We start from the raw sequence: 22,643 nt of genomic DNA, 5'->3' as shown, positions 1-22,643 counted from the left end.
CCGATGCAAGCTCGCAGTGTGTTGTCTTTTTTACAATCTAGTTCTCTGTAATACCCGCGGCCTCATGCTATGACACGAGAGCTGCAATTTTGCTTATTGCCTTTATTACACAACCAATGTCGGGAAGAGTGTTTGGGATACGGGGCACGGATGAGGACTGAATGGGCGGGAGGAGAAGAGAATGGCATGAAGGAGCAGATGTTGTCTCGGTATGTTTTTGGAGACACAGGATAGCATCCATGTATGTACGACTGTGTCTGAGGAACGACGATACCCCATGCCTTGTCATTTCACTTGATGGTGCCCTTTGTTTATGTGACTATGTTATTCATCGAAGAATACGGGACTTGCTCTATCTTGTCGAGTTGATGTCGGTCCGAGATGTGACTGTTTGTCGCAGTGTAGCGTCTTGGCCTGCAGCATCCTCGAGATTGCCGGCCATGTCTGGTTCAATCAACATGAAGTCTCTACAAGGTTTCTTGAGAAGGTATTCGTCTAATACTGTCGTTCATTGGCCTGTGAGGCAATAGTTAGCTGATGGAGTGTCAGGGGAATCGCACTGCCCTCAACACCACATCTCCACGCTCTAGCCTCACCTGAGACACGTCAGCCAATAGCAAGTCATGCCGAAGAGTTCACCCCAAGAGCGGAGACCAGAGAGATCAGCACATCGCTCAACCATTGCGACAAAGCCTGCTTATCTGGCGTACGTAGAAAAACGTTGGCGCCATGGTGACGTTGGGTGAATATGCAGGTCGCCGTTCTCTCTCACGCCTCTGGCGAATAATTTCACCGGAGGCTCGAACTCTGCCAATGATGCTTGCAGATGGGTGAGCACAGCCATCTCTCCACTGCATTCAGCTCAGTCACTGTGGAGAAGAGAGTCGGGGTACTTGAAGGCTTGCTGCTCTCGCATCTGGCGGGGGAGCATTCATTGATCTCAAGAATCGATACGACTGTTGATCGAGAGAAACATGGACAAGTACACCATTCCGTGTGAGCCTGTCGCCAAGCCGGCTTCTATCGTGGCCGGCGACCACTTCCGCTTCACCCTGATCAATGACACGGTTCTCCGATACGAATGGTCTGAAGACGGCGTCTTTGAGGATCGTCCCTCGACGTTTGCCCTCAATCGACGGTTTCCGACTCCCGAGTTCTCAGTGTCGAACACGGATGAGCAGCTCGAGATAAGGACCTCTTCGTTCCAGGTCACTTATAACAAGAAGCGCTTCGACCGATACGGCCTAGTTGTCAGCTTCAGCAACAAGAATACGCTCTGGGGTGCTGATTGGCGGTATGGAGAGGTTCCTCAGAACCTGGGTGGGACGGCGAGGACTCTTGACGAGGTTAATGGACGCTGCGAATTGGAGCCTGGCATTCTGTCTCGGGCTGGATACTCTGTTCTCGATGACAGCAAGTCGATGCTGTTGGACGGGGCTGGGCTGGCATCACCTCGGAGATCTGGAGACCGCATTGATGGCTATCTATTCTGCTACGGCCACGACTACAAGCTCGCCATGAAGTCTTTCTTTGCCATCTCGGGGAAGCAGCCGCTTCTGCCGCGCTGGGCGTTGGGCAACTGGTGGAGCCGATATTATCCCTATACGGACGAGCAGTACCTACAGCTCATGGACAAGTTTGAGAAGGAAGAGGTTCCGCTGACTGTGGCCGTCATCGACATGGACTGGCACGAGGTTCACGGTGATCACATCCCTCACGCCGGGTGGACGGGCTACACGTGGAACAAGAAGCTGTTCAAGAATCCAACGGCCTTCGCCAGGGCTTTGCATGACAAGAAGCTCAAAGTTACTCTGAATGATCATCCTCATGCTGGAGTTCATCACCATGAGGATTTGTATGAGGAGATGGCCAGGGATCTTGGGCACGACACTTCTGCCAAAGCGCCGATCCTGTTCAACCCTGTTGATCCCAAGTTTATGCACTCTTATTTGAACACTCTTCATCGCAGTCTTGAGAATGATGGGTGCGACTTTTGGTGGATTGATTGGCAGCAGGGCCCGTACTCGAGGGTTGTTGGTCTTGATCCTCTTTGGCTTCTCAACCACTACCATTTCCTGGACCATGAACAACAGAATGGCAAGGGCAACGCCATCATCTTTTCCCGGTTCGGCGGTCCTGGAAGCCATCGGTATCCCGTTGGTTTCTCAGGCGACAGCATCATGACATGGGAGTCTCTCGAGTTCCAGCCCGAGTTCACGGCGACAGCTTCAAACATCGGCTACGGGTGGTGGAGCCACGACATCGGCGGCCACATGGGCGGGTACCGCGATCATGAGCTCGCAGCTCGATGGGTGCAGTATGGAGTCTTTTCTCCCATCATGAGGCTTCACTCGCAGAACGGGCAGTTCACGTCCAAGGAGCCTTGGCTGTACCGCTCCGAGTTTGCGGCTGTCATGAAGAAGTTTCTGCAGTTTCGACATCGCATGCTTCCTTATTTGTATTCGATGAATTGGTTATCGAGAGAGAATGATGAACCTCTTGTACAGCCGCTTTACTGGAAGTTTCCTGAGAGGGACGAGGCTTATAGTAAGCCGAACGAGTACTTTTTTGGGTCGAGCCTGGTGGTTGCGCCGATCGTGAAGCCTCGCGATACGAGGACCAACTGCGCCGCGGTTGACGTTTGGGTACCTCCTGGTCGACACGTTGACATTTTCACGGGCGTGGTGTATGATGGCGATCGGGACATCAAGATGTACCGAAGCATCAACGAGATTCCCGTTCTTGCGCCTGAGGGTGCCATCATTCCGCTGGACAAGAAGACTGAACCTGGGAACGGCTGCGGAAACCCTGACCACTTTGAAGTTCTCATCATTGTTGGCAAAGATGGTCAGTTCATTATCCGGGAGAGTTTTGAGGACGACGAGAACCATGAGAAGGGTATGCATCGCAGGTTCCTTCTGCGCTGGAAACAGTCCGAGGGGGTTCTAGAGATCGAGGGCTATTCGCCCGCCAGAGCGTGGACCATCAAGTTCGTGTCGTTGATGGAGGCACCCAAAAAATTCCAGGTCTACTGCGATTCGGTCAGTGCACCGCAAGCAGTGACCTGGGTTGAAGACTATCCCAATCTCCCCGGCTTTGTGGTCCAGATCCGAAAGAAGGAGGATGAGTCCTGTTATATAATGTTGGGCGAGGGTATGCAGCTGAGCGTGCTTGACCACTCGAAGCGCATCCAGGACGCAATTCTGGATTACCAGATGGATATGGCGGCTAAGGAGAAGGTCTGGGGCGTTGTTCAGTCGTCTCAGCCCACTGCAGTCAAGATTGGGCAGTTGATGAGCTTGGGGTTGGACCAGGAGCTGCTTGGGCCTGTGATGGAATTACTTTTGGCTGACAGCCGATAGAATAGATTGATAGAAGACTGGTAGATATAGGTAGAGTACGGAATAAATTGATAGAAGGACTTTAGTTGGCTGTGCTCTGGTATGGACAGCTGCCACCTGTGTGCAAGTGTGACGGAGTGCCACATCAACCAACCTTTAACATAACCGCATTTCCCTCCAGGCGCAGTCTGACCTCGTCAACTATGAAGTATACGAGAGGGTCAAAAAGAAAATAGGCCAGGAGGCAAAAAAAAAAAAAAGAAAAACATACAACACCGGGGATTCGCTGGTCGTCACCGACCCAACTACTAATCCAGCGCTTCGCAGCTTGACTATGGGAGAGCGGACGGGATCCCGTATTTTCTACGAGCTATGGTCGTATGTGGTAGAGCGAGAGAAGGAATCAGGTTAAGATGAGGGGGGGAGGGTGCAAAGCCGTTTATTCATCGTGAACAAGGTAAGGATAGTCGTCGAGCAGTTCATTGTATTGGCTTTGGCCTTGGTAGACTTGGGCTTTCATGCTCAGTGTACTAACGACCCGAGACCAGAAATCACGATAGTTCTCAACTTTATTTCTCACGCTAGTTAAATACTCAGGCTTTCCAGGCTCACTCTCCTATCTATTTACCTGCTAAGGTGGGTATATGAGTACGAAGCTTACTTTAATAATTTCAAATTACCTCAATCACATCAACATTTCTATACCAGAAAAGCATATCTCATCCAACATATATCAAAAACTTTTTGTTGCACCATGTTGAATATTCCGAGGTCGGTATAGTCAGTCCTTGCATGTTCACGGGATCAACATGGGCGTGTGGTTGGCTGGTCGTATTAAGCATGTCGAACGGTGGGGCAACACAAGACCAACTTGAACCTCTTCTCTCCCTCCCGCCACGTCTTCACCACTCGAATTCATCAACGGCACGACATCCCATGTCATCCAAGCTGAGAAACGCCAATCCCTGTGACGGATGCGCTCTTAGACGCGTCAAATGCGAGGATTCGAGGCCTTGCCGCGAGTGCCGGCTCAGAGGCATCGAGTGCACCGTCTTACGAGCCCGGAAGAAGCGTGGCCCGAAAGGAGGGCCGAGGACCGCGACGAAAGCTAGAGTCGAAGAGTTTCAGAGGAGTATCAAGGATTCCGAGAGTCATCCGGCAAACAGTTTTGAAGAAAATGCCGAGTCAAGCAGGTCACTGTCAGAGACGCCCTCATTACAAAGCAATCCGCAGCCTCCCTATCGCCTACCCCTGGCTGACTACAAGCGCTTTCTTGGGGTTTTCAAACAAAATTCATACTCCACCTGGCCTGTCGTTGATTGCGACAAGGTTCTCTCGGACATAGCCCAAAACGACCAAGACCATGAATCTCATGCCTTGGCAGCTTCACTCTGCGCAGCCACAATAGCCCAGCTTCGACTCTCAGAGCACACAAACCAACGGAACACGCTGTCATCACTCCAATTTGCGACTGATTGCCTGCAATCTCGGGAGCAGTATGATTATCGTGAAACGTTTTCCATAGCTTCCGTCCTGATACCTTTCTTTCTCCACGTTTACTACGCCAACGCCAACAAGCTGCGGACAGCTGGCCTTTTTTTGAGAGAAGCGATCACCTATGTTCAGTTACTGGAGCTCGGACACCCTGAAAGATATTCGCACTTGTGCAAGAGAGAACGGGCACTTCGGCTCCGCGTTTATTGGCTTCTTTTGATTTCTGAAAGGTTTGTGACCTCGGTATCAGCCCAGACAATCAACAGTCAATTGATTTCTAATGATAGGACATACTCTGCTCAACACGGATTGCCATCTGTGCTTCGAGCTATTAATGTCATGCCTTATCTCGATAATGATATGGGCGATGAACACCTAATGCAATCCTTTATATCACTAGCACGGCTCTTTGCATATCTCGAAGGCAACCTGACAGTGCCTTCCTACGGTCAAGAGCCTCTTGAACGACAAAAACTGGTGTCTTATCATGCAGATCTGTGCGTAGACTCGCACGATCAAGCTGCTCACGAGGCCCAAAGAGTCGACTTGTTTGTTACGCGACAATGGATACGACTCCTTCTGTGGGAGTATACGGCGCAGCATTTCATGATGTCTTGTTATCCCGATGATCAGGCATTCTCGCTGTTTCTTCCAGTCAAGATTGGCCGTGAAATGCTTTCGCTTTTTTCAATGGTGACGAGCGCTGCCATCAAAGCTCACGGATATGGCATGGTAAGCCAAGATTTCTCACTGCAACAAAACTTGCTCACATAGGTATCCTGCAGGAACTCAAAGTATTCCGACTAGCAGATGCAATGCTGGACATTGTTGCCTGCACACCATGCTCTGCTCGCGGGAATGGCATGCTTGTTGGCTCTGGAGACATTCTGGCCACATTATCCCGCGTCCTGCTTGCCGTTGGCGGGAGGGAGTCCAGGTTTTTGCACAGAATGCACGAGAGGATGTCACAGTTGGAAGTGAACGACAGACAGTGGCCATACGCTGCCATTTCGGAATCAAAAGACGAGAACAATGATGGGAGGGTTGTTGACGTATCTTGAACATGGCTAAGATGAACGGCAAAACGAACAGCACGAGCAGATGTGAAAAGAATTGGCAACGGTACATGTAATAGGTAATTTAAGCGGGTTCAACTTGGATGGAGTATTGGGAAAAACCAGGAGACAGCTGAGAGTTTATCAAGATTCATAGAACAATAAATGCTTGATTATATTTCAACTAATTCAAACAGGATACAGTCATTACACGTAACATCTCATGCGAGCTCACACTCAATCAGACTCTCAACGCCATTGGCAACAGTCCAGATGTTGCAAATCCTGAGACCAGCCTTGCTGAGAAGGTTTTCCCAGTTCACCTGGGTACGTTCCCTCGAGGCCAGCAGCGTCAGCATCATGACGTCGAGGGCTGTCGCCTCCCACTGGGCACCTGTGTTGGGGATGACGTTTTCGTTGATCAGGAGCTTGCTGTAGCCGGGCTTCATTGCTTCCATGGCGGTCTTGAGGATCTTGGTGCACGTCTCATCGGACCAGTCGTGGAGGACTGAGTGCATGTAGTATGCGCGGGCACCTAGAGTCAAAGTTAGAGGAATTGAGGAGGGTGGTTTAGGGTTATGTACCTTTGATGGGCTGCTTGGTGAAGAAGTCGTACTTTGTCCTCTCAATCTTCTCGTCGAGCTTGGTGATTTGGTCGATGACGACGGGGAGATCTTGGAGGACAAGACGTCCAGGGGCGTCGGGGAACTTTCGACGGAACTCTCCGATGTCATGGCCGAAGGAACCACCAATATCTACGAGAAGAGTAGCATCCTCACTCTGGTCGAAACCGTCGAGAAGCTTCTCCTGAACAGGGAAGAAGTCGGCGTCCATCCATGAAGGTCGACCTTGTCGGTAGCCACCCATGTGAAGGTGGAACATCTGGCCGTAAGGGGGGTTGGTGTGGAGGTGCTCAAAAAAGGTCTTTTCTGTGCTGTATCCGTGCTGGAGTGGAGAGTTGCTGATGTCTGTGGGATCCTTCCATCCATTGTTGTTTGCATACTCGTGGAACTTGCCAAGAGCGTTGAGGCATGCACCGGAACTAGAGTATGTGAGTATCATGTTGGGACTCGAGGTTGGAAGAGGAACATACATGCAAGGGTATCCGGCGTTGATAAAGGGAAAGGCCATGGACTTGGTAAAGTTGTTGAGCTCATATCGGTCTTGGCCAACCTCGGTGAGGTATCCCATGGCTGAGACATGGCGGAGGAGACGGGCTACACGGTTAGCATGGGTGTCTTCAACATGGATAAGATGGCTTACAGAGAAGAGCGGGCTCGATCCCCTTTGCTTCAGCAACTTCGGTAACGTTGAAGGGGCTGTTGAGCTTGGCAAGGTAAGGCCAGAGTCCCTTGTCGGTACCGGCAGTCAAGGCACAATGGAGAGAAGGCTAAGATGTGTTAGATGACATGGGCTTGGGATATAGAGGGCATCATCACTCACCTCAGCCCAGCAATGTCGGAGCATGGTCTCTCTTGGGGTCTCAAGTGATTGCCAAAGGCTCTTAGCCTTGGCCATGAGCTTCAGTCTGGCATCTGAGTCCTCCTTGTCAAAGGTCTCACCCAGAGCGGTGATCTCCTTGATCAGATCAGGGACGGCATCAGCATTAGTAGCCTTCAAGGCAATGGACACATCCTCTTCTGAAAACTTCTCAGAGTCTTCACTGGGGTCATGTGTAGTAACGGACTCGGCCCCGTCATGAACAGATGCGCTTCCAGAGCTGACACTCTGCTCCTCGTCGATGCTGATGACTTGGACACCGGCCTGGCCGTCGGCTCCCTTGAATACAACAACCTCTGGGAGGTCGCTTGTCTCGAGTGGAACGGTCTCGGGCATATTGAAAAAGACTTTGAAGAGATATAAAGTGAGGTGTGTCGGTTACTGCAAGAGAATGTACCTAAGAAGGTTAATTAATTGCTTTGGATGGAACAGAAGACTGCAGATAGAAATACTCAAGCACTTCTGCAAGTCACCTAGGCCACGTAAGGGTCATCCAGTCTGTTGGCTCTTGTGTCCATCTCCCTGCTCCTGCATGATGACTACCTTCATGGCTCTTGGTGCTCCCCCCTGAGATAGTGGCACAAAATCGCCGCATGTCGTTCGAAATCAGACACCGGATCATACTCCGCGACCGTTTAGGTAACAGTTTGGAGCGATCTTGGAGACGGACCTCGCGCCACTCCTCGCAAAGAAGCGCCTTCTCCTCCTTGCCAAGGATGAACCCCTAACGGCTTTTGTGTCGACGACAAGTTGCGCCGGGACTAGGTGATCTTCAACCTCGCAACAAGCCTTCCTTTAGGGGCAGGTACATGTGTATATGGTCTTAGCCAGGCGTAAATGTTCCGGAAACGTGCTTGATGGCCTGGTCACTAGACGAGCGCAGGATGCGACCTGAACCAGCTTTGGGAGTCTCACGATGCTACATGGAGGCGCAAAACAGGTTTAGCTTGGAGCGACGACTTCCTGATTAGCAAACACAATGCTTTTTAATGATCTGCGTGCTATGTCGGTAGCGTAAGCTCCAAAGTCGAACGACCAGGGGTCCCGTCAGCATCCATACCCCTGACTCGCGGATGCCGGCAGCGGAACCGCAGACTAATAGCCAACAGCATTTGACCTGGGGGAAGGGGACAGAAGATGGTCGGTGCTTTGCATTAGTTGTGATCGCCTCGATTTTTTTCATCAGGCGTTTGCCATTGGTGTCTGGAATGAAAGGGCGACGTCCGTTTAAAAGCAGTTGGAAAACTATCCACTAAGCGCTTACTGGAGACAAAAGTGGCTGGTCTAATAGAGACAGGACAAATTAGTAAAACGTCGACTGTCACTAGCCGCCAGAGCCGCGGCGCTTTCCCATGCGAATTTGGAAACAGTCTGGTCCTATTCGGGATGGATAGCGTGAGGGTGATCACACCGGCACTAGAGCAGTTGAGGCTCTCCCCCGGAAACATCAGGAGCGCAGCATCATTCCTCTGTTGGTTCCAGCTCGAAGGACCCCTAGCTAGAGGACTTGGCCGTTGCAACGCGGGCCGGGGTAGGGCTTCGGCACGCGCTTCCAGATGGTCTGTGAGCCGCAGGCTAACCAACGGTGCAGAACCGGGGTGGGCGAACATCACGCTATTCGTGTCGATCAGGGCCGTTGGTCTGGCCAGGCCAGCTCATGTCTCGGCTCATGCAAGCCTCCTCTGGCAGCTGGAGAGAGGCGGGGAAGAAAAAGGATGTGCCGGCTGTCGCGGCTAACGAGCAGAAGCAAGTTGATCTTCAGTGGCTTGCATGTGGGGTGGGAATTTTGGAGTCTGGAGTTGACAGCTCTGATGCTTAGACATTCATCTTTTAACGACGAGCATGATATATCTGCTTCTTCTAGAATATTTGTTTGAGACACAAAGTTCAGCACTAATCATGATGCTCTAGCTGATTTCTTGCCACGAGCTCATGTTCCATTGCCCATCGCTGCTGACATCCGACGTGCCGCAGATAGCGAGAGCGGCATGTCCTCTGCCGCCCTAGTGTTCTTAGCTTAACGGCTCCCCTGAGCTCCGAGCGCTGCTTGTGCTTTGAAGCCATGCATAAGGAGGATGAGATACCTTGTTTATCCCTGTAAGATCCTCCAGTCGGCCGACTCGAGTCAGAAGGAACCTGCTAAGTTACAGTTCGGGGCACAACGGGCAACTACCGTAACATTGTTCAAACTCCTGCCCGCCCGCGTCGATCTATGGCACAATGGCCACTTGTTCGTCCACCTGAATATGAAGGGATTTTGACATGGGGAGAGGGAGCACGAGCTGAAGATCCTCGAAGCGCAAATGCTCGTGGCGTTCCAACATGCATGATCAGGCACAGGGTGCTCGCTTTGGGCGCTACCCACCGCCCATCCCCCTCCCCTCCCTTTCGATTGTTGGTTCCTCCATTCTTTTTTACTTTTGGTTTATTCTTTGGGGCTTCTTTTTGTGTTTCTCCATTCTTCCTGCTTTGAACTTGTTTTTCTTGTTTCTGGCTGGCGAGAATGGCGACCGAAGCTCCAACACATACCCAGGCCTACCTTGACTCCAACAAGGGTCCGGTCATCTTGGGGGTCATACTTACCGTGTCTATTCTCAGCACGATATTTGTCGCTGGGAGGGTGTACACTCGCAAAAAGATCCTGGGCGCCTTGCATCTTGATGACTGGCTCACGATTGTGTCGGTGGTAAGCTTCACCTCTTTGTCGGGTCTCGGAATGATACTGATTGCGAGTTGCGAATAGATATTCGTATGGACTCAGGTTGCCCTCTCTATAATAGCTGTCCGTCGGGGCAATGGCAGACACTTTGATACCCTCTCCCTGTCGCAGAAGCAAGATGCAATCCTCTTTACGATACTGGGATTCCCCTTTGGAGTCATGGCTTTTGGCATCCCCAAGCTAGCCGTCGTCGCCTTGCTGACGCGCATCATGAACCCCGGACGACTGCAGCAGGTCATCCTCTGGGGTCTCGCCGGGTGCTGCATGCTGAGCTTGGCCGTGTGCATCATCATCCTGTTTGCGCAGTGCAAACCTGTCCAGTCCCAGTGGGACTTTTCCATCACCGCAAAGGCGTGCTGGAGTCCCTACATTCTGGTCAACTTTGCCATTTTTGCTGGAGGTGAGTCGGCGTCATTTGCTCGTCATCGCGGACTTGGCTGACTCGCGATAGCACTGTCTGCGACTACCGACCTGTACCTTGCCGTGTACCCCGCTGTTATTCTGTGGCGATTGCAGATGAACATTCGAAAGAAGATTGCCCTGTCTTTTGCTTTGGGCATTGGGTCCATGTATGTGCTGCCTCTGTCAGTTTGGCATCAGTTGCTCATGGTCATTTAGTTCCACCATCGTCGCCATCTATAAGTGCACTCGACTTCCATCATTAGCAAGCCCCGACTTTTCTTGTAAGTCTTACAGTTGAGAGGGAGAAGGTTCACAGGACTAACAAATATGTAGATGATACCTCAGACCTAGTCATCTGGACAATGTAAGTACAAAGACCTCACACAGACCTAACACCTCAAGAGATGTACTAACCCTGTCTCAGCATCGAAGCAAGTACCATCATCATCGCATGCTGCATCCCCGTCCTCCAACCCCTCGTCGATCTCCTCATGGGCCGCCGGACCTTCGACACCTCTTCAGGAGGATACAAGCACTATAATTCATCGGGATATCAAAACTACGGCTCCTCTCGAACGGGGCAGCACCGATCGGATATCGAGCTCAGTACGAGCCGACAAAATCATACAGCGACACAAAGAGACATGTCCAATGTCAAGTATCTTGGCTCTGGAGCTGCAGAACTCGACTCACAAGAGAGCATCCTCCAACATGGCCATGCCAAGACACCAGACCAGACTTCTATTCACACACCAGTATGAGCATTGCTGCGGGGCAAAATAAAGGAGGATACATGGCGAGCAAATTACTTGCACGTTGGAGTTGTTTGGAATATTGTTCAATATTGTAAAATACTTATGCAGACGTTTTTATGATTATATATCGAGGGTATTAAGGCTAAGGAATACCCGGATAGGTAGAATGGTGTTTCAGAGCAAAGGCTTATAGAGATGGGCGTGCTAAGCGATTTAGCAAAAGCGAAGAGACTGCACCTTTTAGGACCTATGCCATTGATTTCATTCCAACCCGTCTCGTTTCAAGTGCATGTTTATAGATGTACATTTGCTTTTGGTGATGGCGACTTGAGCAACCTTGACACGAAGGGTTCAACTCCGCATGAAGCGACTTGAAAGCTCTTCTCATGTTATTGGAAAATCGTCACGCCCCCATCAATAGAGTAGTGCAATTCTTGTTCAGTCTATTTTATACCTGTATTAGAATAACATTTACTTTCGAACATCTCTAATAAACTCCCGATACAAGCGATGTTTACCACTCTGCGGCCTACAAACAAAGCTCCAGGCAGCTGAAATATGTAAAATGCTCTACGAAGGTTATGTAAATTAGTAGTATATCCTTCATCTCATGCCTAGCTTTGCGCATATCGCACAATTGTCAAAATTCGCCAGCAGATGTCAACCTCTCATTTCCACCGGGTAGCTCCAGCTAGATCCTGCTGGTAACCGTCGTCGATTAGCACGGAGAAAGACTATTGCCATTCTTTTTTCAGTTTCATCTGTACTATATTAGTGGGTGATAAACGTTTGATTTATCCTAAGTCTTGTCATCCCGTTGCATATATCATGACGAACGTGCTTGATTTACCTATTTTCGTCCCATCTTTCAGTTTGTGCGAACTACAAGCTCTAATAAAACATTCAAGTTCAAGCACCCAATCGAGAACAATTACATCGAAGCCGCTTCCTGCGCTAATGCATAAACCTTCTCCGGCTCAACTTGTGCTGTTGGTTTGCATTGTGGTACTTCGGTAACTCATCAGGCACGTCACATCAACCAGCCTCACATCATATTGTTTGAAAATTTTGAGTCATAAACCCGCTCGACAATCCTGCTGAACAGCTTAAACAAAATTCATCTGGCCCTCACGTGCTTGGATACCATATTGGCCTTCGCCTCTTCTGCAGACCCATGGGTACTTCCGCCAAGTCTGGGGCCCCAGGTTTGTCTCAAACTGGTCGACAACTGATTCAGGTGGCTCAACATGGCTGAAACTCGAGTAACGATAGCTTTTCTCAAGGGAGGAAGTGACATGCCCAAATTTCAAGCCTGAAACCTTGTGTCGACCATTTGTGAGACTTTTGAAGCGGTGAGCACTTGAGACCCAGGGATGGCTCTCCGCCATAAAGAAGGCAGGAACGGGTGGGCCCCGTCAACAAGGGGTCCTGCCAAGCTGTCAGAACCAGGCACAGACGACCTCGAGGAACACATGCTTGATCACATGACTGGTCACAACAAGACAAGTTTGAGGTCAGACATTGCCGTTTTTGTTTTCCCTTCTTTCCATCCTTTGACTTCACGGCAGAGATTGATTTGGTACACCGACCTTCGACTGTTTGTTCCTCACGTCTATCAAGACGATACGAGGGCTATCACGACCTTTGAACGAACGACCTGGTGGGACTTGAAGTTGGCTATCGGCCTTTGTCATCTTCTTTGTGCTATTCAGTCACAAACCAGCGGCCATGTTTCCATGGCGCGTGGCCTCAGCACGCTTGACGGCTAAGCCGATCTTGCGGAATCGGTTCAGGGCATTCTCCTCAAACAAGGCCTCACGCTTGGGATCGAATATGAACATGACCGCAACATACGCTGCCATGGCGGGTGCGGTTGCTGTGCCAGGACTTTGGTGGTGGGTGGCCACCCACGACGATGCGCCCAGTCTCGCCGGTGCACCAACTGCGCATCTATTCACCGAGCCGGGCCCCTCCAAAGACGAAGTAACGCGGATTTTATCGCAGGAAGCATATTCCTTTCGAGTCAGAAACATTCCCGGAGTTGACAGATACGACGGCACGCAACTGAGTTCCAACTCGCCGTGCGAGGATAGGTTCGCCCATGGGAAATTTCCTTCGCCGTGGAATGACGGCAGTCGGTGGATGGCTTTGGGCGTCTTCGATGGGCATGCTGGCTGGCAGACTGCAGACTTGCTGGAAAAGCAACTCATACCCCATGTACAGCAAACCTTGAGCCAACTCAAACCAGCTTCGACGGGCGAGCCCATACCCGATGGGGATGTCCAGCGCGCCATCGCAGCAGCATTTGTGAACCTCGACAACTTGATTATTAAGACAGCCTTGGATACGGCACAGAGCACGGAGCCACTGCAGGACAAAATCAAGAAACAGGCCGTTGCTTATGCCGGCTCATGCGCTCTGCTGTCATTATACGATCCCTCCACCAACAACCTCTACGTGGCATGTACAGGCGATTCGAGAGCTGTTCTGGGACAGAGAGGAGCAGACGGCAAGTGGGAGGCGATACCCTTGTCAGTCGATCAAACTGGCGACAACAAGGATGAAGTTGCTCGACTTGCCAAGGAGCACCCTGGGGAGGAAAACATTGTTAAAGATGGGCGGGTTCTGGGCATGATGGTTTCGCGCGCGTTCGGTGATGGCCGGTGGAAGTGGCCTTTGGAGTTTCAGCAGGACGCAGTCAAGAGATTCTACGGCATTCCACCTCTGACACCCAAGCATGATTTCAAAACTCCGCCATATCTGACAGCTGAGCCGGTTGTGACGACTACGAAGATCGACCCGAACAAGTCTTCCTTTCTAATCATGGCAACTGACGGCCTGTGGTACACGCTCAAGAATCAGCAAGCCGTCGATATCGTGGGGAAGTGGGTGGATTCGAGAACAGCTGGGGACACGAAGAATGAACCGGAACCAACGTACGCACCATTCGAGTTTGGTCACTTTTGGAAGGGAGTGACTTACAGGTTTGCTGGGGAGAGATTGACAACTGAGGACAACAACGCTGCTGTGAGTTTACTGCGTAACTCGCTCGGTGGAAACCATCATGAGTTGGTCGCAGGCCGATTGGCTTTTGCCGCTCCGTTTGCTAGACGCCTACGAGATGACACGACTGTGCAGGTTGCCTTTTTCAACTGCAAGGCCTGATGAAGGAACTTGGTTTCGGGTTGGCAAGGCAGGGGATGTATTTTATTCGGTTGGAGGCGTGTAATTGGGCGCAAGGTCGAGAAAGAGCAACAAATTGTAACCTGGTGGTTTTCAGCATCGTTCATGTGACAAAAGAGCGCTGTCGTTGATATATATTAATAGAACAAGTGCGAACATGTTTCAAAGTCCTTCAATAGAATGATAATCAGGACTGAACCAACACCAGTTGGCTGGCATCTACCCCTCACAGTGAGACTTGTTCACGCTGATACCACCACTCCAAGATGACCAGTCGACTTGCACATTGGCACATTGGCACATTGGCATCTCTTCTCTCTTTTCTCCTCAGTTTTCGCCTCAACTGTGACTCGTCACCTTTTCCCCACGTTTTGTCATCTGAACTTTTCGCCCAGTTCCTTAGCACGCAGCAGGCTCAGCTTACGGCCTGACCACCATCAGCTTCGGTATTACCAATTACATTTATGAGAGCCTTGGAGGGCTGTAAGGTAGATGTGGGGGTTTACTCTGAGAGAGCAAAAGACTTGCAATTGCCTGATGCCAAGACAACTGGCTTTGCTTCTCGTACTGCACAGTACGCGCTCTTGTGACACGTTACAGGCAACATCCTAGACTTGAGTTGAAGGCTGCCAACAGGTCACGACGTGTATAAATCCAACCAACTCCTTCCAAAATCTGACACTTTCAGCTGCTCCTGGCAATCAATAACCACCCACTCTCGCTGAAACACCTCAAGGAGGAATCTAAAGAGGGAACGACTTGGTACACTCATTCTACTAGTAAGTTTCCAACAAGCTCTCACACCCAATCGATGGTTAGCACAACACATTGACTGACGAGACTTTCGGGGGAAGGCAGGCTACCATGAATAGCTCTACTCCCCCAGGAAAGCCACAGCCGCCGGCGCCGCCAAACACTCCAGACTCGACCCAAGGTCGCTGATTGTTTTGGACTTAGGGCTCTGTTGGAATTATGGACCCAAGCGGCCTTGTGGTTTCCTCTTGGTGGCAATCTTAGGGCTTTTGGGAGGAGTGGCAGATAGGCCACTCAGGACTCTGTACTGTTATTGCAACTTCTAAACCTAATAATGTGTCCTTTGAACAGTTTTTAACTCGACACCTCTGCAAGCGATGACCGTTTCATTTCACACCTTGACAAGCATAGTCAATGTGTTCTTTGTTATAGTTGAAGCCCGACCCCCGATGGGATAAGTGAGCCAGCAGACCCGACAAACATAGTCAGATATACATTGAACCTTGAAATCAATAAAACCGCGCCTATGACACGATACGGACCAATGAGACCGAAACTTGGGCTGGAGACAAGCCAACATCTCAAAGCTAAGGCTGAAGGAGTTCGGTGCGGAGATTTCTCGGCGATGAAATAGGCTGTTCCCCTCACGACTCACAACTGTTGCAAGAATGACGCTGGCAGCCGGTAGTAATACCTGTTACGGTCAAAGTTGACGATTGATTTATTGAAGGGATTTCACGTATTTAAGGCCTAGCCGTCGCTTCCTTGCTGCTTATGGTGGAGAATAGTGTCTTTCAACTAGTATCGGAATAGTCATTCACATTAGAAGATAGATTCTCGCCCCCGATCCTTGGTGTTTGAATCTATTATCAATGAACACTGTCGTTGCATCGCCCATATTAAACATGTCGGCCAATCCCGAGACGCATTTTGTGAAGCCAACTACTCATTGCCCGAACAATGTGTTCCCTGTGCTGGTCTATCGAGGGGTGCTCCCTGAGCCACACGACGAAGCCAGCACTACAAAGTTGCTCGAGAGCCATGGCTGGACGAAAAAGGTGAGATTGCTTGCAGCGGCAGGGTGATGGGCAAGACTGACAGTACCAGGGCACATGGGGGACTATTACAGCGAAGCACTTCCATCCCAACACCCACGAGTGCTACGGCATGTGTTTTGATTCACAGAAGATACATAATATGGGCCACTGACACAGAATAGGGGTCTTCCAAGGCGAATCTGAGTTGATCTTTGGCGCAGGCGTTGGGGACGACGCGAGCGCTGGTGTCAAATGTCACGTCAAGGCGGGAGACGTGGTAGTGGTTCCAGCGGGGGTGGCGCACGCTTCAGTGGGCAAGGAAGACAGGACCAAGGACAAGAGCGAAAAGTATCGCTACATTGGCGTGTACCCAGATGGGTCGCCGAAATGGCGCAACGAGTATGGAAAGGCGCCGCTGGAGGGGAGGGAGCTTGTCGATGAGATTGGCGGGGTGCCATTTCCCAGCCAGGACCCTGTTACTGGGCCTGAGGGGGCTCTGTTAAGGATTTGGACCGCGGTGAGAGAAGCTGGTTCTGTGGCTTGAGGTTAGAGATATTAGAGGATATGAATGATAATGTGTATGTGTGTTGATCGCTGCCATTTCCCGCCGTCTCGCATCTCCTTCGACGACGAAACGTGTGCTGAAAGAGGGGAAATTTCCCGTTATCTGCGGGCACCAATAGCCAAGACACCTGGTGGGTAGCGCATATCTTGGTGTCGGATATTTGGAGTCGTATGGGGGACGGTGATTCTCCGTGTTCAACAGCTCGGCCTGGATGGTATCAAGAGGCTGAGCAGATGATATGGGAATGGAATGAAGCCGCGATAGATATGAGATTGTATCAAACAAAGCCGAGGTCAATTCGAGGCTGTGAACGAATGGGACGCGCAATGTAATTGATTGATTTGTGTTATCGCCCGGAGATTTACATAGTTTTCCGCGTCCCACTTGGTGATAGCTTCCCGGCGGAGTCACGGAGTTTTTAATCTAGTTTTCCGTCGTGAGATTAGCGGTTGGCCCGACCTCGCATGGCGTCCCTCCCTTGTTCGAAACACGACCAAGCCCAACGATGGAAAACGCGGGGATATGACAGTTAATGCTCGGTCCAGGCTTTGTCTCGTGGCGGAAGAGAGATGAGCGGCTTCGTCCCGCCTTGATCATCTGACACTGTTCTCGGCCTTGGGAATCTTGAGCAACTGCGGAGTATGTCGGCTATCGTATCCTCCTCTCTCCACAGTCCGTGATCCGCCCTGCCTCGATATCTGTGGAGTTTTCGTTTGGTGTGGATGGATGAGGATGAGGTACTTGGCCGACAAGTCTGTCATAGTGAGCGTACCGGTGGATGAGGCTAACACCAAAGCCACCAGCAACAACCTATCAAAAGATACTAAAAAGAAACTCGAGGGATGGATACCTGTGTCTTCAAGTACCCATTTTTTGCCATCCCGCGTGTCATGTCGCTATCCCGATTTCGCAAATGCGTTGCACTCAGTTGGCCCATTTCTGTGAAGCATTTATTGAGAGCCCGCCTCTGTGTTGCGACTCCCAACTAGACACTCTGCAACTCACCAGCAACCTTTCGTAACCATCTCCACTAGAAACTGAGTTAGTCAGAACAAAACCCACCATCACATCACAAACACCACATCGATCACCATGTTTGGCTTCTTTGGAGTCAAGTCTACCCCTCAAAAAGACTCGTCCTCTCACGACGAGCCTCGGGCCTTGCCTGCATCATGGTACCGCTCCGCCGCCATGTACGAGCTTGAACGCCGAGCCATCTTTTCGCGGAAATGGATCCTCCTCACACACAAGCTGCGATTCAAGAAGGCCGGTGACTACGTCTCCTTCACAGAAGCCGGCTTCTCCTTCTTCCTCGTCATGGATCGTGACGGCCAGATCAACGCTTTTCACAACGTCTGCCGCCACCGTGCTTTTCCTATCGTCACCCAAGGCTGCGGCAATGCTGCCATCCTGTCGTGCAAGTACCACGGCTGGTCCTACGGCTTTAAGGGCAACCTGGCAAAAGCTCCGCGCTTTGAGACGGTGCCTGACTTTGACAAGACTAAGCATAACCTCCTTCCCGTGAACCTGCGCATTGACGCCAAGGGCTTCATCTGGATAAACCTAGAGGCCGGAAAGCCGAGCATCGCCTGGGAGGAAGATTTTGATGGTGTCGACACGCAGGAGCGTCTGGCTCCGTATGATCTGATGAACGACTACCACTACGATCACACATGGACCATGGAGGGCGACTACAACTGGAAGACTCTTGCGGATAACTACAATGAGTGCTACCACTGCCCTACAGGACATCCTGGAGTCAATGCCGTCTCGAACCTGGCTGCGTACCGTGTCGAGACCAAGGGTGGACATATCCAGCATTTCAACCAGAACAAGGACGAGACCGACACGACAATGCAAGTTGCGAGCAGCTTCCTCTTTCCCAACGCCTGCTTCACCGTGACGTGAGTTTCCTCTGCTTAATCTAGTCGAATATTGTACTGATCAAGTTAATAGACCCGACTTTTTCTACATGATGCGCTGCATCCCCATGTCTGCTGGAAAGACGCTGATGGAGTACGACGTCTTCCGGCACAACAACACCGACGATGACAACTTCAAGAGGATCAACGAGTTCTTTAACCAGGTTCTCCAGGAAGACAAAGATCTCTGCAACGGCACACAAAAGAACCTCGAGGGTGGGATCTTCATCAACGGCCAGCTGCACCCCGAGAAGGAAAAGGTATGCTCTCTCTTGACATCAGCAATCTTGTAGAGGCTAACACATTTCAGGGACCCATTTTCTTCCAGGAGACTATTCGCCAGGTGGTCATGGAGCACCGTGCTCGAGAAGAGGAGGCAGGGCATGATATCTGGCCTGCGTCGCCGCCACCGACTGCCGCCATGAAGACGGGCAAGTTTGAGGAGGAGGAGGCGTTCTGTGCAAAGTTGGATATGGGGGCTTGTGATGGTGCGTCGGAACAGTTGTCTTGGTAGAGTGGCAAGTTGTAAAAGCAGATTATGTAGCGCATACCAAAATTGATCAGCTTGGAATACCGCCATGTACCATTCTTTGTGACAGATCTTTGGCCTTTAGTTATCATACCTTTGTTTAATTTAGTTTATTTGACGAAAATTTGATACTTCACCTATTTCCAACACCAAGTTGTTCGTAAAGTTGAATTAAGTAGAGAAAATTCGAGGCATCTCCAACAACAGTTGACTAGGAGATAGCGAATTGATTAGACATCGTGTGCTCACTGACTATTTCTATCATTAGAAATGTCACCATTGTCACAGGAGCACTTTTCAAGAGCGTTTTCAACAATGTTTTCTCATGGGGAGCTGTATAAACATCTACAAGTAGTCCTCTCATCCCACCACAAAGCCATCGGAATGTGGCCGAAATGCGTACAACATACATTCAATAGAATAATAAAACCCAAAATTCCCACCCACATTAAACCATATACATTGCCAAGATATAATGCTCTAAGAGGCTCGTCGGCCTCGGGGCTCGAATGGCAGAAGAGCCGAGACAATCATGAGCACAATGAACAACCCAGCACAGATGTACAGAGGAGTCACGGATGTGGTATCGGCAACCTGGGCGATGACTGCCGAGAGGAGTCCCATGATACGGTTCAGTGCTACGGCGATACCGTTGCCAGTGGTACGGTGAGCAGAGGGGAGAACCTCGGCGGTGTACGCATAAAGGGTTCCGTAGTAGACATTGATGCAAATAGCTGTCAAGAATTAGTTTCTTGTAGGATTCGAAACACCGTGGAAAGTATATCTTACAAATGCAGCAGCTCAGAGCAAGGTTCTGGGCAGAAGTCTTGACGGCGGTGTAGCCAAAGAAGAAGGCAGCCGTGACGATTGCACCAATTCCCATCGTGTGCTTTCGTCCAAGGAACTTGAGCTCGGCGAGGTAGGCAGCGATCAGTGGCCCGATGGAGGCACAGAGACTTGTGATGGTGTAATCTCTCCAAGTCGTGTTGAGAGACGGGTTTTCGCTTGGAACGCGGCTGCTGATGAGGGCTCTGAAAACACAGGCTGTCAGTTTCCAAATCATGAATGATCCAGTATTGAGGGTGACTTACGGAAGAAAGATGAAGAATAGGGGATATGCAAGACCAATGAGCAGCCAGGAGAACCAGATCAGAGTGGTGGAAATGGAAATCTTTCGGGTGACAAAAAGTCCCCTGAGATGGCTTCCAAGTTCCCGGACAAACTCTCCAACACCTTGGTGTGTCGTCTCTGTCTCGACCTGGCCAAGTGACTGCAGCTGGGCGAGGGTCAGGGAGCAAGGCCTGTTGTGCTTCGCTGCGAGAGCCTGGAGCTCCTCCACGAGCTGCTCATCCTTTCCATGGGCAAGCAAGTGCTTAGGCGTCTCTGTGAGTTCAATCACCATGACACGGATGATGGACATGATAAAAATGATGCCTCCAGACGTGAACATGATGAGTCTCCAGGCCTTGTTGTTTTGCCAAGTACACGAAGCAGGGTCCGCGGGGTCGCAGCTCCATTCGCTCCGGGCTGTGTAGTTATCCCGTTAGCAACCATCACGACTCTGCGGAGGAAGAAGACAACTTACAGAAGTATCCCCAGGCGATGAATCCTGCAGAAGCCTGGCCGAATCCCCACCATGTAGCCATGGCCGTGACGAGCCATTGCTTCTTTGAGGGCAAGAACTCGAGGAACACGGTAGGATCAAGCACCAAGTTACCACCGGCGCCGAAACCGAGCAAGGCAATGAAGGTGCCGAAGAAGGCCCAGTGAGTCGCAGCTCCCGAGATGATGGTCGAGATGGACGTGATGAAGAGGGTGGTGTTGAAGGCAATCTTGCGACCGACCATGTCTGCACCGAAGCCCCAGAAGAGAGCGCCGACCAGGAGACCAGCGTACAGAGCAATTGTGAGACCGGTCGGGTAACCATTATAGCCGATCTCGGCGTAGGCCTGGGCGGCGACGATGCCTTGAAGGACGGCGACCAGGGAGTCGACGGCGTAGCCGAAGCCGCTGAGACAGAAGAGCTTCAGGTGGAAGCTTGTCCAGCCGATCTCGTCAATTGCCTATCAGGAGTCAGCTGCATTCTTGAAGGAGGGAGTGCCAATTTCGTACGTCATTGACGAGGTGCATTTTGGCCATGAGGACAGGGTTGATATCCTCAGCACCCAAAACGTCCTGATGCGCATCGTACGTGGTGTTGGATGCCACACGGTAGGAGCCGGTGTCATTCTCTGCCTTTTCCATGTCGACCTTTTGCTGGTCATCAATAGACTTGGATGACATGATGACTATTTGGTATTGAACAAGTTAATGTAAAAGGAAAGAAAGATGAAAGAGGTTCTTGAAGTGTCGATCGATTTCTTTCACCGAGTCAGGATGCGGAGACACCGCGCCGTTTTTAATGCCAAACACGGAGAAATGCTCGAGCCCTTTTTTTTTTAACTCACCTCGACCAGGTCTTGGATAGCGAGCCCTTAGAGGAGATGGCCAGACTCTCCTCTATTCCCTGTGCTAAACAAGGACGAGGCAGAGCTTGGCCGACACACACACACACACACACACACACACACACACACTTGACATGTTGGTGCTCGTTTCCCCAGGAGGGCGGAGAACTGAGGGCGGACACCATGGACAAATCGGCAACGACACGATTGGAGACTTGTTTGTGTGTTCCCACTCCTGTACGACGCCCCCCGCGATACCTAGTCGAGAAAGCCCTCGTCCCTGATAGAGAGAAACTGGGTCATCCGACTGGGGCCACGACTCGTAGTGTCGGCGGTACCTCCGAGATAGGTACCGACAAGGGTTGGAATAGTGATAAGCTGCACTTGGGACTCAGCTGATTGGGCGTCGACCATGGGTCTCGGTCTCGCCACAGACTTCCTAGTGCTCACATTAGCCTTATCCCAAGACGCGGGGTAAAGGGAGAGGCTAGGCTTGAGATAGACGATATGGGCAAAGATGCGGGGGTGGGGACGGAAATCACGGACAAGTTTCTCGGTCCAGCGCGTCCGGGTTTGGTATCAGGAGGTTGTCCGGGCCCCCAGGTTATCGCCACGGGGAGTCGGGCAAGGGGACGTGGGGGGAGGTCAGGATCATCAGGGACAGAACTCTGTTCAGGCATAGGAGTCAATTGAGTTGGTGATGATGGCGTGAGTTGTTAGAAGAGTATGAACTCATACCTAGCTACGAGCTCGATCTAGGATACGCATTGAGACTCTTGCAACGGCACAGAAGACATTCCCTGCATCCGGTGATGCCCATCTCGAGGCTCGGCGGTCGATAACACTTAGCCATCTTCGTATCTTCAGCGCCTAACTCGCAATTATTTAGAACATGTAAAGTTCCGGGTTGTATTTGGGCAGGACTTGAGCTTGTGTAAGAG

The 22,643-nt window shown here is 50.9% G+C and overlaps 7 protein-coding genes and 1 non-coding gene across 8 annotated transcripts; 5 read left to right on the top strand and 3 right to left on the bottom strand.

The window, feature by feature from the left end:
• Positions 1–974: 974 nt before the first annotated feature.
• On the top strand, positions 975–3,362 carry LRP88_13183 (glycosyl hydrolases family 31-domain-containing protein; the record flags this gene model as incomplete). Its single annotated transcript, XM_083249559.1, has 1 exon — positions 975–3,362. One exon carries the CDS (start codon positions 975–977, stop codon positions 3,360–3,362), a length of 2,388 nt encoding a protein of 795 aa, XP_083093893.1.
• A 245-nt stretch (positions 3,363–3,607) lies between these two features.
• On the bottom strand, positions 3,608–3,723 carry LRP88_13182. The gene has a single exon (XR_014475205.1). It is a non-coding gene; the product is annotated as a 5S ribosomal RNA (ribosomal RNA).
• Positions 3,724–4,277: 554 nt separating this feature from the next.
• Positions 4,278–5,942, top strand: LRP88_13181 (Zn(II)2Cys6 transcription factor; the record flags this gene model as incomplete). Its single annotated transcript, XM_083249558.1, has 5 exons — positions 4,278–4,491; positions 4,546–5,065; positions 5,123–5,567; positions 5,621–5,887; positions 5,937–5,942. 5 exons carry the CDS (start codon positions 4,278–4,280, stop codon positions 5,940–5,942), a joined length of 1,452 nt encoding a protein of 483 aa, XP_083093892.1.
• Positions 5,943–6,111: 169 nt separating this feature from the next.
• Positions 6,112–7,726, bottom strand: LRP88_13180 (S-adenosyl-L-methionine-dependent methyltransferase; the record flags this gene model as incomplete). Its single annotated transcript, XM_083249557.1, has 5 exons — positions 6,112–6,425; positions 6,475–6,932; positions 6,984–7,083; positions 7,154–7,280; positions 7,334–7,726. The coding sequence occupies 5 exons, from the start codon at positions 7,724–7,726 to the stop codon at positions 6,112–6,114; spliced, it is 1,392 nt and encodes a 463-aa protein (XP_083093891.1).
• A 2,167-nt stretch (positions 7,727–9,893) lies between these two features.
• LRP88_13179 (uncharacterized protein) lies at positions 9,894–11,272 on the top strand (the record flags this gene model as incomplete). The annotated part of the gene is made up of 6 exons (XM_083249556.1): positions 9,894–10,076; positions 10,134–10,509; positions 10,561–10,678; positions 10,728–10,792; positions 10,845–10,875; positions 10,936–11,272. 6 exons carry the CDS (start codon positions 9,894–9,896, stop codon positions 11,270–11,272), a joined length of 1,110 nt encoding a protein of 369 aa, XP_083093890.1.
• Positions 11,273–13,126: 1,854 nt separating this feature from the next.
• Positions 13,127–14,431, top strand: LRP88_13178 (PP2C family serine/threonine-protein phosphatase; the record flags this gene model as incomplete). Its single annotated transcript, XM_083249555.1, has 1 exon — positions 13,127–14,431. The coding sequence occupies one exon, from the start codon at positions 13,127–13,129 to the stop codon at positions 14,429–14,431; it is 1,305 nt and encodes a 434-aa protein (XP_083093889.1).
• A 3,465-nt stretch (positions 14,432–17,896) lies between these two features.
• LRP88_13177 (aromatic ring-hydroxylating oxygenase subunit alpha) lies at positions 17,897–19,425 on the top strand (the record flags this gene model as incomplete). Its single annotated transcript, XM_083249554.1, has 4 exons — positions 17,897–18,708; positions 18,761–18,986; positions 19,037–19,125; positions 19,422–19,425. The coding sequence occupies 4 exons, from the start codon at positions 17,897–17,899 to the stop codon at positions 19,423–19,425; spliced, it is 1,131 nt and encodes a 376-aa protein (XP_083093888.1).
• A 310-nt stretch (positions 19,426–19,735) lies between these two features.
• Positions 19,736–21,538, bottom strand: LRP88_13176 (major facilitator superfamily domain-containing protein; the record flags this gene model as incomplete). The annotated part of the gene is made up of 5 exons (XM_083249553.1): positions 19,736–19,989; positions 20,045–20,286; positions 20,347–20,782; positions 20,841–21,318; positions 21,368–21,538. 5 exons carry the CDS (start codon positions 21,536–21,538, stop codon positions 19,736–19,738), a joined length of 1,581 nt encoding a protein of 526 aa, XP_083093887.1.
• Between the last annotated feature and the right edge of the window lie 1,105 nt (positions 21,539–22,643).

The sequence above is a fragment of the Fusarium phalaenopsidis genome (genome assembly GCF_050370095.1).
Source record: "Fusarium phalaenopsidis strain FUZ10S chromosome Unknown contig_32332, whole genome shotgun sequence".
Classification (NCBI taxonomy): Eukaryota; Fungi; Ascomycota; class Sordariomycetes; order Hypocreales; family Nectriaceae; genus Fusarium; species Fusarium phalaenopsidis.
Note: the sequence above shows the minus strand (reverse complement) of the source record. Positions and strands in the feature narration are given on the sequence as shown.